General features: G+C 48.8%; 1 protein-coding gene across 1 annotated transcript; it reads left to right on the top strand.

Moving 5' to 3' along the window:
• Positions 1-2,110: 2,110 nt before the first annotated feature.
• LOC117009471 (macrophage mannose receptor 1-like) lies at positions 2,111-14,487 on the top strand. The gene is made up of 7 exons (XM_033083700.1): positions 2,111-2,162; positions 3,456-3,650; positions 5,430-5,489; positions 7,608-8,012; positions 11,125-11,270; positions 12,486-12,595; positions 14,336-14,487. The coding sequence occupies exons 1-7, from the start codon at positions 2,111-2,113 to the stop codon at positions 14,451-14,453; spliced, it is 1,086 nt and encodes a 361-aa protein (XP_032939591.1). The 3' UTR covers positions 14,454-14,487.
• Positions 14,488-14,857: the final 370 nt, after the last annotated feature.

A 14,857-nucleotide genomic window follows, 5' to 3' on the forward strand; every position in this document is an offset into this window, starting at 1 on the left:
GAGGGGGCGGAGAGTGGGGAGGGGGAAGGGCGGGGTTTGGGGGAGGGGTTTCAACATCTGGGGGGGACTCCCAACATCTGGAATGGACCCCAAAATCTGGGTGGGGATCCCGGTGGGTGATGGGACCCTCAACATCTGGAATGGACCCTCAACATCTGGAAGAGGACCCCGGTGGGTTATGGGACCCCCAACATCTGGAATGGACCCCAAAATCTGGATGAGGACCCTGGTGGGTGATGGGACCCCAACATCTGGAATGGATCCCAAAAATATGGGAGAGGTCTGGTGGGTGATGGGCCCCCCCGCCCCTCAACATGTGGATGGCCACACCGAGGTCAGGGTGGCGCCCCCGACATCTGGATGGGGACGTTGAAATTTGGGCGCGGACCTCAACATCTGGATGGGGACCCCGACATTCGGACTTGGGGCGCACGGCTTTCGGGTTCGGGCGGTGCTTTGTTCTGATTGGTCCACGTTTGTGTCAATCAAATTGCTAAGCCAATTGAAGAGCGGCTGAGTGCGGAATTGGAGTCTGTTCTTATTGGTTTCTTGGACTGTCAATCAGAAATTGGAACTAATCACAGTACGGAGGAGGTGGGACTTCGTGGGGAATCAGCACTTCCGTGTTTGGGTGGTTCTCTGTTGCGATTGGTTTGTATATGTGTCAATCATTGGAATCAACCAATCGCAGTGCGGCTGGGCGTTGAGGGTGGAAATTGGGGGGAGGGGAATGGGGATTGTTCCGTCTGTGTCCCCTCTGTGTCCCCTCAGTGTCCCCACAGTGTCCCGTCAGTGTCCTCAATGTCCCCTCAGTCCTGGTGTCCCCTCAGTGTCCCTGCAGTTGGGGGGACAGGAGAGTACAGAGGGGACACTGGGGACACAGAGGGGTCAGGAGGTGACAGAGGGGTCAGGAGGTGACAGAGGGGACAGGAGGTGGCCGGGGCGGTGGTGACAGAGGGGACAGGAGGTGGCCAGGGCTGGCCGGAGCTGATAGCGCCCGGCTCTTCCTGTGTGGCCCGGCCACCCCCCCTGGGGACATCCTGGGAGGAGACAGGCGTGGGGACATTCTGGGGACAGGGACAACCTGGGCTTGGGGACACTCTGGGGGCACCCTGGTGACAGGGACAGCCTTGGGGACATCTTGGTGACCATTGTGGGGTCACCCTGGGCTTGGGGACACCTTGGTGACAGTGACACCCTGGTGACAGTGACATCCTAGGATTGGGGACACTCTGGTGACAGTGACACCCTGGACACTGCCCTGGGGACATCCTGACCATGAGGACAGGCTGGGGACAGTGACACCCTGACCATGGGGACACCGCCATGGGGACACCACCTTGGGGACACCTTGGGGACAGTGACACCCTGGTCTTGGGGACATCCCAATGACAGGGACACCCTGGACACTGCCTTGGGGACATCCTGGTGACAGTGACACCCTGATGACAGCGACACCCTGGGATTGGGGACACTCTGGTAACAGTGACACTCTGGACACTGCCCTGGGGACATCCTGACCATGGGGACACCAAGGTGACAAGGACATCCTGAGGCTGGGGACACCTTGGGGACCGGGACACTCTGACCATGGGGACACCACCCTGGGGACATCATGGTGACAGTGACACCCTGGTTACAGGGACATCCTGGGATTGGGGACACCCTGGTGACAGTGACACCTTGGACACTGCCCTGGGGACATCCTGGTGACAGTGACACCCTGGTGACAGCGACAGCCTGGGATTGGTGACGCTCTGGTGACAGGGACACCTTGGACACTGCCCTGGGGACACCCTGACCATGGGGACACTGCCTTGGGGACACCCTGGTGGCAGTGACACCCTGGTGACAGTGACACCCTCTGGGGACCCCGCCCGGGTTGGGGACAGTCCCTTGGTGCCACCTCCAACTTTGGCACGGGGGAAAGGGGACACTGAGGCCACCCCGGGGGGGAGGGGACATCCTGTCCCCCCCTTGTCCCCTGCGGGCCTTATCAGCAGGGACACACTGGGGACACATTGGGGACATTGGGGACACTGCTGGGGACATAAGGGACACATTTGGGACACGATTAGGGACATTGGGGACATTGGGGACATTGGGGACAATGTACGGGAACGTCGAGACAGCGCTGGACAAAGCCTGGGGACCCGGGGAAGGTACGGCCACCAATGTCCCCATTGTCACCTCCCTGTCCCCAATGTCACCTCCCTGTCCCCACTGTCACCTCCCTGTCCTCATTGTCACCTCCTTGTCCGCATTGTCACCTCCCTGTCCTCATTGTCACCTCCCTGTCCCCCGTGTCACCTCCCTGTCCCCGATGTCACCTCCCTGTCCTCGATGTCACCTCTCTATCCCCATTGTCACCTCCCTGTCCCCATTGTCACCTCCTTGTTCGCATTGTCACTTCTCTGTCCTCGTTGTCACCTCCCTGTCCTCATTGTCACCTCCCTGTCCTCGTTGTCACCTCCCCATCCCTGGTGACCAAAAGGTGTCCCCAAAGGGGATGGTGGCACCTGGGAGATGTCCCCCAACCCCTTCAGATGTCCCCAAGTGCCACCAGCACTGTCCCCAGGTGCCACCAGAAGTGTCCCCAACCCCTTTAGGTGTCCCCAGGGATGTCCCCAGCTACCACCCCCTCACTGTCCCCTCTGTCCCCTCCCAGGGCTGTCCCCAAGTGCCACCAGGGATGTCCCCAACCCCTTTAGGTGTCCCAGGGCTGTCCCCAAATGCCATCAGAGCTGTCCCCTACTCCTTTAGGTGTCCTCAAGTGCCACCAGCGCTGTCCCCAACCCCTTTAGATGGCCCCAAGGATTTCCCCAACCCCTTTAGATGTCCCCAGCGCTGTCCCCAGGTGCCACCAGGGCTGTCCCCAACCCCTTTTGATGTCCCCAAGGATTTCCCCAACCCCTTTAGATGTCCCCAGTGCTGTCCCCAGGTGCCACCAGGGCTGTCCCTAAACCCTTTAGATGTCCCCAAATGCCACCAGAAGTGTCCTCAACCCGTTTAGGTGTCCCCAAGGATGTCCCCAACCCCTTTAGATGTCCCCAAGTGCCACCAGAAGTGTCCCCAACCCCTTTAGATGTCCCCAAGTGCCACCAGAAGTGTCCCCAACCCCTTTAGGTGTCCCCAGGTGCCACCAGAAGTGTCCCCAACCCCTTCAGATATCCCCAGGGCTGTCCCCAAGTGCCACCAGATGTGTCCCCAACTCCTTTAGGTGTCCCCAAGGATGTCCCCAATCCTTTTAGATGTCCTCAGAGATGTCCCCAAGTGCCACCAGAAGTGTCCCCAACCCCTTTAAATGTCCCCAAGTGCCACCAGAGCTGTCCTCAACTCCTTTAGGTGTCCCCAAGGACGTTCCCCCTCTGTCCCCAGGTGCCACCCCCTGACTGTCCCCTCTGTCCCCAGGCTGTCCCCAGGTGCCACCCCCTGACTGTCCCCTCTGTCCCCAGGCTGTCCCCTCCCGGACGAGGATCCCTACGAGCCCCTGGACCCCTCCCCCAGCCCGGGGCCGCCCCCCAAGGCTCGCCCCTCCCCCCCCGGGGTGGCCTTGGTGACCCCCAGGGTGGCCCCGGTGGCCTTGGTGGCCCTGGTGGCGCTGTTGGTGACATTGCTGCTGGCGCTGGGGACAATCGGGGCGCGGCGCAGTGAGTGGGGGAGGGGGGAATTTGGAGATTTTTAAATTTTTTTTTTTTAATTTTTGGGGTTATTTTATTTTATTTTATTTTATTTTATTTTATTTTATTATTTTAAAATTTTATTTTATTTTATTATTTTAAAATTTTATTTTATTTTATTTTTAATATTATTTTATTGGTTTTTTTTGTTTTAATAAAATTTTGGGGGGATTTTAAAAGATATTTTTGGAATTTTTATTTTATTTTATTTTATCTTGTTTTATTTTTTAAACTTTTTGGGGGGGGGTTAAAAATTTTTTTTTAATATTTAAAGGAATTTTTGGAATTTTTATTTTATGTTCTTTTATTTTGGGAATTTTTTTGTTGTTTTAAATTTTTTGGGGGGATTTTTAAAGGAATTTAACTTTAATTTAATTTAATTTAATTTAATTTTATTTTGGTTTTTTTTTAGATTTTATTTTTTAAATTTTATTTTAGTTTTGGGGATTTTTTTTGGTTTTAAAAAATTTTGGGGGGATTTTTAGAGGAATTTTAAAAAAAATTTATTTTATTTTATTTTCTGTTATTTTATTTTATTTTATTTTTAAGATTTTATTTTGTTTTGGGGAATTTTTTTTGTTTTTAAAAAATATTTTGGGGGATTTTAAAAGGTTTTTTTTATATTTTATTTTAATTATTTTATTTTATTTTTGAAATTTATTTTATTTTTGGGGTTTTAAAAAATTTTGGGGGGATTTTTAGAGGGATTTTTAAAATATTTTATTTTATTTTATTTTATTTTATTTTATTTTGTTTTATTTTTAAAAATTTATTTTATTGTTGGGTTTTTTTGTTTTGTTTTAGTAAAATTTTCAGGGGATTTTTAAAGATATTTTAAAGATATTTTAATTTAATTTAAATTTAATTTTAATTTAATTTCAATTTAATTTAGGGACTTTTTTGGTTTTAAAAAAAGATTTTGGGGGGGATTTTTAAAGGAATTTTTTGAATTTTGGGGGGATTTGGGGGGAAATTTTGGGGGAATTTTTTGGGGATTTGGGGAGGATTTTGGGGAGGGAAATTTTGGGGCATTTTGGGAGTTTTGGGGGGAATTTTGGGGGGAATTTGGGGGATTTTTTTTAATTTAGGAGGATTTGGGGTGAATTTTTGGATTTTGGGGGGATTTTTTGGGGGAAATTTTGGGAGTTTTGGGGGGGATTTTGGGGGGATTTGGGAGGTGATGTTTGAGGATTTTGGGGGGATTTGGGGGATTTTTGGGGGGGATTTTTGAGGGATTTTTTGGTGGGATTTTGGGGAGATTTTTTAGGATTTTAGGGAGATTTTGGGAGGATTTGGGGGAAATTTTGGGGGAATTTTTTTGGGATTTAGGGGGATTTGGGGAGGATTTTGGGGGGGTTTTGAGGGGATTTTTTTTTAGATTTTTGAGGATTTTTGGGGGGAATTTGGGGAGGATTTTGGGGTGATTTAGGGAGGATTTTGAAGGGATTTTTGGGGATTTTGGGGATTTTGGGGGAGATTTTGGGGAGGATTTTGAGGGATTTTTTTGGGGATTTTGGAGGGTTTTTTTGGATTTTGAGGGGATTGGGGGGGAATTTTGGGGGTATTTTTTGGAGGAAATTTTGGGGCATTTTGGGAGTTTTGGGGAGGATTTTGAGGGATTTTGGGGGAATTTTTGAGGGATTTTTTTTTAGGATTTTGGGGCGATTTTGAGGGGATTTTGGGGGCTTGGGCCGTGTCCCAAAAATGTCCCCAAAATGTCCCCTGGGTGTCCCCTGGGTGTCCCCTCAGTCTCGGCCCTGGAGGCCGCCCTGGAGGTCGAGAAGGCGAAGGAGCCGCCAAGACCCATCGGTTGGTGTCACCTGTCCCCAGTGTCACCTGTCCCCAGTGTCACCTGTCCCTTTGTCACCTCCCTGTCCCCTTTGTCACCTCCCTGTCCCCAGTGTCACCTCTCCATCCTTGGTGTCACCTCCCTGTCCTCATTGTCACCTCCCTGTCCCTGGTGTCACCTCCCTGTCCCCTTTGTCACCTGTCAACTGCCAGTGTCACCTCCCTGTCCCCAGTGTCACCTTACTCTCCCCAGTGTCACCTTCCTCTCCCGATGTCACCTTTCTGTCCCCGGTGTCACCTCCCTGTCCTCATTGTCATCTCCCTATCCTTGGTGTCACCTCCTGTCCCCATTGTCACCTCCTTGTCCCCAATGTCACTTCCCTGTCCTTTGTGTCACCTCCCTGTCCCCTTTGTCACCTCCTTGTCCCCAATGTCACTTCCCTGTCCTTTGTGTCACCTCCCTGTCCCCATTGTCACCTCCCTGTCCCTGGTGTCACCTTCCTCTCCCCAGTGTCACCTTCCTCTCCCTGATGTCACCTCTCTGTCCCCAGTGTCACCTCCCTGTCCTCATTGTCACCTCCCTATCCGTGGTGTCACCTCCCTGTCCCCATTGTCACCTTGTCCCTGGTGTCACCACCCTGTCCCCATTGTCACCTGTCCCCTTTGTCACCTCCTTGTCCTTTGTGTCACCTCCCTGTCCCCATTGTCACCTGTCCCCATTGTCACCTCTCCATCCTTGGTGTCACCTCCCTGTCCTCATTGTCACCTCTCCATCCTTGGTGTCACCTCCCTGTCCTCATTGTCACCTCTCCATCCTTGGTGTCACCTCCCTGTCCTCACTGTCACCTCCTGTCCCCTTTGTCACCTCCCTGTTCTCGTTGTCACCTCCTGTCCCCTTTGTCATCTCCTTGTCCCTAGTGTCACTTCCCCATCCCCATTGTCACCTCCCTGTCCATGGTGGCCACTGGGCAGCTCTTGGTGGCTATCAGGCAGCTCCTGGTGGCCACCACTGTGTCCCCTGTCCCAGAGTGTCCCTTGTCCCCTCACTGTCCCCCTGTCCCTGCAGTGTCCAACTCCTTCCTTCTCTACATCGTGACCAATTCATGGTGGCCACTGGGAAGTTCTTGGTGGCCCAACTCATGGTGGCCACCACATGTTCCCAACCCTTGCCATGTCCCTGTCCCCTCATTGTCCCCTGGTCACTACAGTGTTTGGCTCCTTCTTTCTCTATACTGTGACCACTGCATGGTGGCCACTGGGAAGCTCTTGGTGGCCACTGGGCATTTCCTGGTGGCCACCGGGCAGTTCCTGTTGGCCACCATGATGTCCCCTGTCCCAGAGTGTCCATTGTCCCCTCACTGTCCCCCTGTCCCCTCAGTGTGCAGCTCCTTACTTCCTTACACTGCAACCACCTTGTGGTGGCCACTGGGCAGCTCTTGGTGGCCACTGGGCAGCTCCTGATGGCTACCAGAGAGCTCTTGGTGGCCACCATGATGTCCCCTGTCCCAGAGTGTCCATTGTCCCCTCACTGTCCCCCTGTCCTGGCAGTGTCTGGCTCCTTCCTGCTTGACATTGGCCACTTGATGATGGCCACTTGGTGGCCACCGGGCAGCTCTTGGTGGCCCAACTCCAGGTGGCCACCACCCTGACCCTGCCCACACCCCCACAGCCTCCAGCTCCTTCCTGCTCTACAGCCAGCACCACTCCGGCTGCGTGGTGGCCACTGGGCAGCTCCTGGTGGCCACTGCCCAACTCCTGGTGGCCACCACATGTTCCCAACCCCTGCCATGTCCCTGTCCCCTCATTGTCCCCCTGTCCCTGCAGTGTCCGACTCCTTCCTGCTTGACATTGGCCATTTGATGGTGGCCACTCGATGGTGACCACTGAGCAGCTCTTGGTGGCCACTGGGCAGTTCTTGGTGGCCACCAGACAGTTCCTGGTGGCCACCATGATGTCCCCTGTCCCAGAGTGTCCCTTGTCCCCTCATTGTCCCCCTGTCCCTGCGGTGTCCAACTCCTTCCTTCTCTACATCGTGACCAATTCATGGTGGCCACTAGGCAGCTCTTGGTGGCCCAACTCATGGTGGCCACTTCCCAACTCCAGGTGGCCACTGCCCTGACCCTGCCCACACCCCCACAGCCTCCAGCTCCTTCCTGCTCTACAACCAGCACCACTCCGGCTGCGTGGAAGCCTCGGGCTCCTTCCTCACCGTCACCGCCTGCGCCCCGTCCTCGCCGGCCCAGCTCTTCCAGTGGCTCCCGGGCGGCCGCCTGCGCCACTTGGCCACGGGGCTGTGCGTGGGGGTCTCCGAAGCCACCCCCGGCATCCTGGTGATGCTGCGGCCGTGCCGGGAGAACTCGGAGCTGCAGCGCTGGAAATGCGGCCAGGGCGCTCTGCTGGCGTTGGCCGCCACCGTGGCCGGCACCGCGCTGCACTTCAACTTCGGCCACGAGGTTCGGCGCCGCGTGGTTCTCTACGAGGGCAGCGGCAACTGGAGCCGCTGGCTCGTGTACGGCACCAAACGGGATGTCTGCTCCTGGGCAAGTGAGTGGCATCCCAAATTATTCCAAGTTTTCCCAATTTTCCCCCATTTTCCCCCCATTTTTTCTGCATTTTTTACCATTTTTTCCCTATTTTTCCCCAATTTCCCCCATATTTTTACCCCATTTTTCACCATTTTTTCCCTGCGTTTTTCCCAATTTTCCCAAATTTTTCCTATTTTTTTCCCAATTTTTTCCCATTTTTTTCCAGTTTTTTCTCATTTTTTCCCAATTTTTCCCCAAATTTTCCCCAATTTTCCCCAAATTTTTCCAAGTTTTTCTAAATTTTTCCCAATTTTCCCCCAATTTTTTCCAATTTTTTCCAATTTATTCCAATTTTTTCCCATTTTTCTGTGGATTTTTTATCATTTTCCCCAGTTTTTTCCTATTTTTCCCAATTTTTTCCCATTTTATTCCCAATTTTTCTCCAATTTCCCCAATTTTCCCTCGTTCTTTCCCAATTTTCCCCAATGTCTCCCGATTTTCCCCACTTGGGCCATGAGGTTCGGCACCGCGTGGTTCTGTACGAGGGCAGCGGCAACTGGAGCCGCTGACTCGTGTACGGCACCCACCGGGATGTCTGCTCCTGGGCAAGTGAGTCAACTCCCAAAATTATTGCAAGTTTTCCCAATTTTTCCCCAGTTTTTCCCAATTTTTTTCCCAATTTTCCCCAATTTTGATCAAATTTTCACATTTTTTTCACAATTTTTCCCCATTTTCCCCAATTTTCCCCATTTTTTTCCTAAGTTTTCCCCAATTTTTCCTATTTTTTTTTTCCAAATTTTTCCCAATCTTTCCCCAAGTTTTCCTAAGTTTTTCCAAATTTTTCCCAATTTTCCCAATTTTCCCCAATTTTTTCCCATTTTTTCCCAATTTTTCCCCAGTTTTCCCAATTTTTCCCCAGTTTTCCCAATTTTCCCCCATTTTTTCCCAATTTTCCCCAATTTTCCCCCCAATTTTCCCAATTTTTTTCCATTTTTCGCCATTTTTCCCCATCCTTCCCACTTTTCCCAATTTTCCCCTTTTTTCCCCAATTTTTTCACTTTTTTCTCCAAATTCCCCCATTTTTCCCAAATTTTCCCAATTTGTTCCCAATTTGTTCCCAATTTTTTCATTATTTTTCCCAATTTTCCCCCAATTTTTTCCTCAATTTTCCCAATTTTTTCTCATTTTTCCCCCCATTTTTCTCAATTTTTTTCCTCCTCCTGATTCTCTACGAGGGCAGCGGCAACGGGAGCCGCTGGCTCGTGTACGGCACCCACCGGGATGTCTGCTCCTGGGCAAGTGAGTGGGATCCCAAATTATTCCAAGTTTTCCCAAGTTTTCCCAATTTTTCCCGATTTTTTTCACAATTTTCCCCAATTTTTATCAAATTTTCACAATTTTTTCCCAATTTTTCCCCATTTTCCCCAATTTTCCCCAATTTTTTTCCTCATTTTCTCCCAATTTTCCCTTATTTCCCCCATTTTTTCCAATTTTTTCCCAATTTTTCCCAATTTGTTCCCCATTTTTTCCCAATTTTTTCCAATTTTTTCCATTTTTCTGCATTTTTTACCATTTTTTCTCTAATTTTCCCCAATTTTTCCCCTATTTTTTTCCATTTTTTCCCATTTTTTCCCATTTCCCCCCAAATTTTCTCATTTTTCTCATTTTATCCCAATTTTTCCCCATTTTTCCCAATTTTCCCCAATTTTTTCCATTTTTCTTCATCTTTTCCCTTTTTTCCCCAATTTTTTCCAAATTTTTCCCAATTTTTTTCCCAATTTTTCCCATTTCCCCCAGTTTCCCCCAATTTCCACAATTTTCCCCAATTTTCCCTAATTTTTCAATTTTTTTCCCATTTTTTCCCAAATTTTTCCTGATTTTTTCTCATTTCCTTTCCCCATTTTTTCCCAATTTCTCCCCAGTTTCTCTCATTTTTTCCCCCAATTTTTTCACTATTCTTTCCCATTTTTCCCCAGCTTTTTTCCCCATTTTTCCCAATTTTCCCTAATTTTTCCCTTTTTTTCCCAATTTTTTCCTGATTTTTTCTCATTTCCTTTCCCCATTTTTTCCCCAATTTCTCTCCAGTTTCTCCCATTTTTCCCCAATTTTTTCGCTATTCTTTCCCATTTTTCCCCATTTTTCCCCAATTTTTTCCCCAAATTTTCCCAATTTTTTCTCATTTCCCCCCCATTTTTTTCCTAATTATTTCCCATTTTCCCCCAATTTTTCCCCAATTTTTTCTGAATTTTTCCCTGATTATTTCCCAAATTTTCCTCAATTTTTTCCCAATTTTTCCCAATTTTTTCCTTATTTTTTCCCAATTTTTTCCCATTTCCCCCCAATTTTCTCTGAATTTTTATTATTTTTTCCCATTTTTCCCATTTCCCCCCATTTTTCCCCATTTTCCCCCAATTTTTCCCATTTTTCTCAAATTTCCCCCATTTTTCCTAAATTTTCCCCCAATTTTTTCCTGATTTTTCCCATTTTTTGTTAATTTTTTAAACCATTTTTCCCATTTTTTCCCCACAATATTTTCCCATATTTTCCCCAAATTTTCCCATTTTTCCCCAAATTTTCCCATTTTTTTCCCCCAGTTTCCTGACCCCAAATATTTGGGATTTTCCCCGAATTTCTGGGAATTTTCCATTCCTGACCCCAAATCTTTGGGATTTCCCCATTCCTGACCCTGAATCTTTGGAATTTTTTCCCAAATTTTTGGGATTTTTCCGTTCCTTACCCCAAATCTTTGGGAATTTTTCATTCCTGACCCCAAATCTTTGGGATTTCCCTGTTCCTGACCCCAAATCTTTGGGATTTTCCCCAAATCTTTGGGATTTCCCCAATCCTGACCCCAAACCTTTGGGATTTTCCCCAAATTTTGGAAATTTTTCCATTCCTGGCCCCAAATCTTTGGCATTTCCCCCGAATCTTCAGGATTACCTTGTTCCTGACCCCAAATCTTTGGGATTTTCTTAATTCCTGACCCCAAACCTTTTGGATTTTCCCCAAATCTTTGGGATTTTCCTAAAATTTTGGGGATTTTTCCCAAATCTTTGGTAATTCCCTGTTCCTGACCCCAAATCTTTGGGATTTCCCTGTTCCTGACCCCAAATCTTTGGGATTTTCCCCAGATCGCCCGCCCTGCTCCAAGGGCTGGCGCTATTTCCGGAATTCCTGTTATTTCTTCTCCCAACTCGAGGCTTCCTGGGACAATTCCCAAATTTTCTGCTCGGCTTTGGGGTCGCAGCTGCTCGAGGTCGACGACACCAAGGAGAAGGTGAGATCCCAAATCCCATAAATCCTCCCAAAAATCCCAAATTTCTACTAAATCCCATAAATCCTGTAAATCCTATAAATCCTGTAAATCCCATAAATCCCCAAAATCCCATAAATCCCTCCTAAATCCCATAAATTCCTCAAATCCCATAAATTCCATAAATCCCATAAATTTCTCCTAAATCCCATAAATCCTGGAAATCCCATAAATTCCCAAATCCCATAAATCCCATAAATCCCATAAATTCTTCCTAAATCCCATAAATCGCCCAAATTCCCTCAAATCCCATAAATCCCATAAATTTCTCCTAACTCCCATAAATCCTCGAAATCCTATAAATCCCCAAATCCCATAAATCCCATAAATTCCATCTAAATCCCATAAATTCCATCTAAATCCCATAAATCCCTCAAATCCCATAAATCCCCCAAATCCCATAAATCCCTCAAATCCCGTAAGTCCCATAAATCCCATAAATTCCATCTAAATCCCACAAATCCCTCAAATCCCATAAATTCCCTCAAAATCCCCAAAATTCCTTAAATCCTAAAATTCCCCCAAACCCAGAAATCCCCAAAAATGCCAAAAATCCCAAAACCCCAAAAAAACCGCCAAAAATCCCAGAAATCCCAAAAATCCCCAAAATCCCTGATGGGTCCAGGGGGGTCTTACTGGTCTGTACTGGTTTATACTGGTCCATACTGGTTTATACTGGTCCGTACTGGTCTGTAGTGGTTTATACTGGTCCATACTGGTTTATACTGGTCTGTATTGGTTTATACTGGTCCGTACTGGTTTATACTGGTTTGTACTGGTCCATACTGGTTTATACTGGTCCGTACTGGTTTATACTGGTCCATACTGATCCATACTGGTTTATACTGGTCTGTACTGGTTTATACTGGTCCATACTGGTTTATACTGGTCCGTACTGGTCCATACTGGTTTATACTGGTCCATAGTGGTCCATACTGGTCTGTACAGGTCCATACTGGTTTATACTGGTTCATATTGCTCTGTACTGGTTTATATTGGTCCGTACTGGTCCGTACTGGTCCATACTAGTCTGTACTGGTTTATACTGGTCCATACTGGTCCGTACGGGTCTGTAATGGTCCCTACTGGTCTGTACTGGTTTATACTGGCCCATACTGATCTATACCGGTCCATACTGGTCCATACTGGTTTATACTGGTCTATACTGGTTTCCCCTAGATCCATGTCCAGTCCCACCTCCAGGGCCCGGCCTGGCTCGGGATTCGGTATCGGCGCCAGGAGGGGACCTGGAGGCGCCAGAATGGGACCGCGGTGACCCCAAACACCAGGTGGGATCGGGGTCGGGATTGGGGGTTTGGGATTGGGATTGGGGTTGGGATTGGGGTCGGGATTGGGATTTGGGGTTGGGATTGGGGATTGGGGTTGGGATTGGGGTCGGGATTGGGGTCCGGAGTTTGGGGTTTGGGGTCGGGATTGGGGTTTGGGGTTTGGGATTGGGATTTGGAGTTTGGGGTTTGGGGTCGGGATTGGGGTAGGGATTGGGGTCAGTTATGGGGTTTGTGGTCAGTTATGGGGTTTGGGGTCGGGATTGGGGTTTGGGGTCAGTTATGGGGTTTGGTATTTAGGGTCAGTGATGGGGTTGGGTTTGGGGTCGGGATTGGGAATTGGGGTCGGGTTTGGGGTCAGTGATGGGATTGGGGTTTGGGTAGGGATTGGGATTTGGGGTTGGGATTGGGATTTGGGATTGAAGTTGGGATTGGGGTTTGGGGTCAGGATTGGGGTCGGGATTGGGGTCAGTGAAAGGGTTTGGGGTCGGGATTGGGGTCAGTTTTGGGATTGGGGTCAGGATTGGGGATTGGGGTCAGGACTGGGGTTTGGGGTTGGGATTGGGGTTTGGGGTCAGGATTGGGGTTTGGGATTTGGGGTCAGCGATGGGATTGGGGTCGGGATTGGGGATTGGGGTCAGGACTGGGGTTTGGGGTAGGGACTGGGGTTTGGGGTTGGGATTGGAGTTGGGATTGGGGTCAGTGATGGGGTTTGGGATTTGGGGTCAGTGATGGGATTGGGGTCAGTTATGGGGTTTGGGGTCAGTTATTGGGATTGGGGTCAATTATTGGGATTGGGATCAGTTATGGGGTTTGGGATTTGGGGTCAGTGATGGGATTGGGGTCAGTTATGGGATTTGGAGTCAGTTATTGGGATTGGGGTCAGTTATGGGGTTTGGGTCAGGATTGGGGTCACTTGTGGGGTTTGGGATCAGTTATGGTGTTTGGGATCAGTGATGGGATTGGGGTCAGTTATGGGGTTTGGGGTCAGTTATGGGGTTTGGGATTTGGGTTCAGTGATGGGATTGGGGTCAGGTTTGGGGTTGGGTTTAGGGTCGGGACTGGGGTTTGGGGTCGGGATTTGGGTCAGTTATGGGATTGGGGTTAGTTATGGGGTTAATGGGATTTGGGGTCGGTTATGGGATTTGGGTCAGTGATGGGATTGGGGTTTGGGGTTGGTTATGGGATTGGAGTCAGTTATGGGGTTTGGGGTTTAGGGTCATTTATGGGATTTGGGGTCGGTTATGGGGTTTGGCGATTTGAGGTCACTTGTGGGGTTTGGGGATTTTGGGTCAGTTTTGGGGTTTCAAATAATTTACTGAGTTTTGGGGTTACTTTTTGAGTTTTTGGGGTCATTTATGGGGTATCATGGTCATTTATGGGATTTTTGGATTTATGGGGATTTTGGGAATATTTATGGGGGTTTTGTGGTCATTTATGGGATTTTGGGACTGTTTATGGAGTCTGTGAGATTTATGGGATTGTGGGAATATTTATGGAATTTATGAGGTGCCAAGAATTTTTGGGATTTGTGGGGACTTATAGGATTTTAGGGATTTGGGGGGTTGGGGGCAATTTATGAGATTTGGGGAATTCGGACAATGCGAGAGGGGCGGATTTTTGTGATTTGGGGGAAATTTCAGTTTCGTGGGATTCAAGGTGGGATTTTTGGGATTTTTTTTATTTTTAGGATTTTCTTGACCCTGATCCCAATTTTCTTTATTTATTTTTTTGGGGGGCCAGCTGGTGGCACCGGGACGAGCCCAATCCGGAGAATTGTGCGGCTGTGAGGCCGGACGGGCTCTGGGCCGATTATCCCTGTGAGACCACCCGGGGCTGGGTGTGTGAGGGACCCCCCTGACCCCAAAACCCCGGGAATTCACCCCAAAATCAACCCCAGGAATTCACCCCAAAAATTGGGGGAAAAATCACAATAAATGTGTGTGCACTGGGATTGAACTGGGATTGAACTGGGAGCTGTGGGATCATCCCTGGGGGGTCTGTGAGGGACCCCCCGACCCCAAAACCCTGAGAATTCACCCCAAAATCAACCCTGGGAATTCACCCCAAAAATCCCAAAAATTGTGGGAAAAAATCACAATGAATGTGTGTGTGTACTGGGATCAAACTGGGAGCTACTGGGATCATCCCTGTGAGGTCTGTGAGGGACCCCACTGACCTCAAAATCCCAGGAATTCACCCCAAAATCAACCCCGGGAATTCACCCCAAAATCAACCCCGGGAATTCACCCCAAAATCCCAAAA

This window comes from Catharus ustulatus, chromosome 33, assembly GCF_009819885.2.
Source record: "Catharus ustulatus isolate bCatUst1 chromosome 33, bCatUst1.pri.v2, whole genome shotgun sequence".
Classification (NCBI taxonomy): Eukaryota; Metazoa; Chordata; class Aves; order Passeriformes; family Turdidae; genus Catharus; species Catharus ustulatus.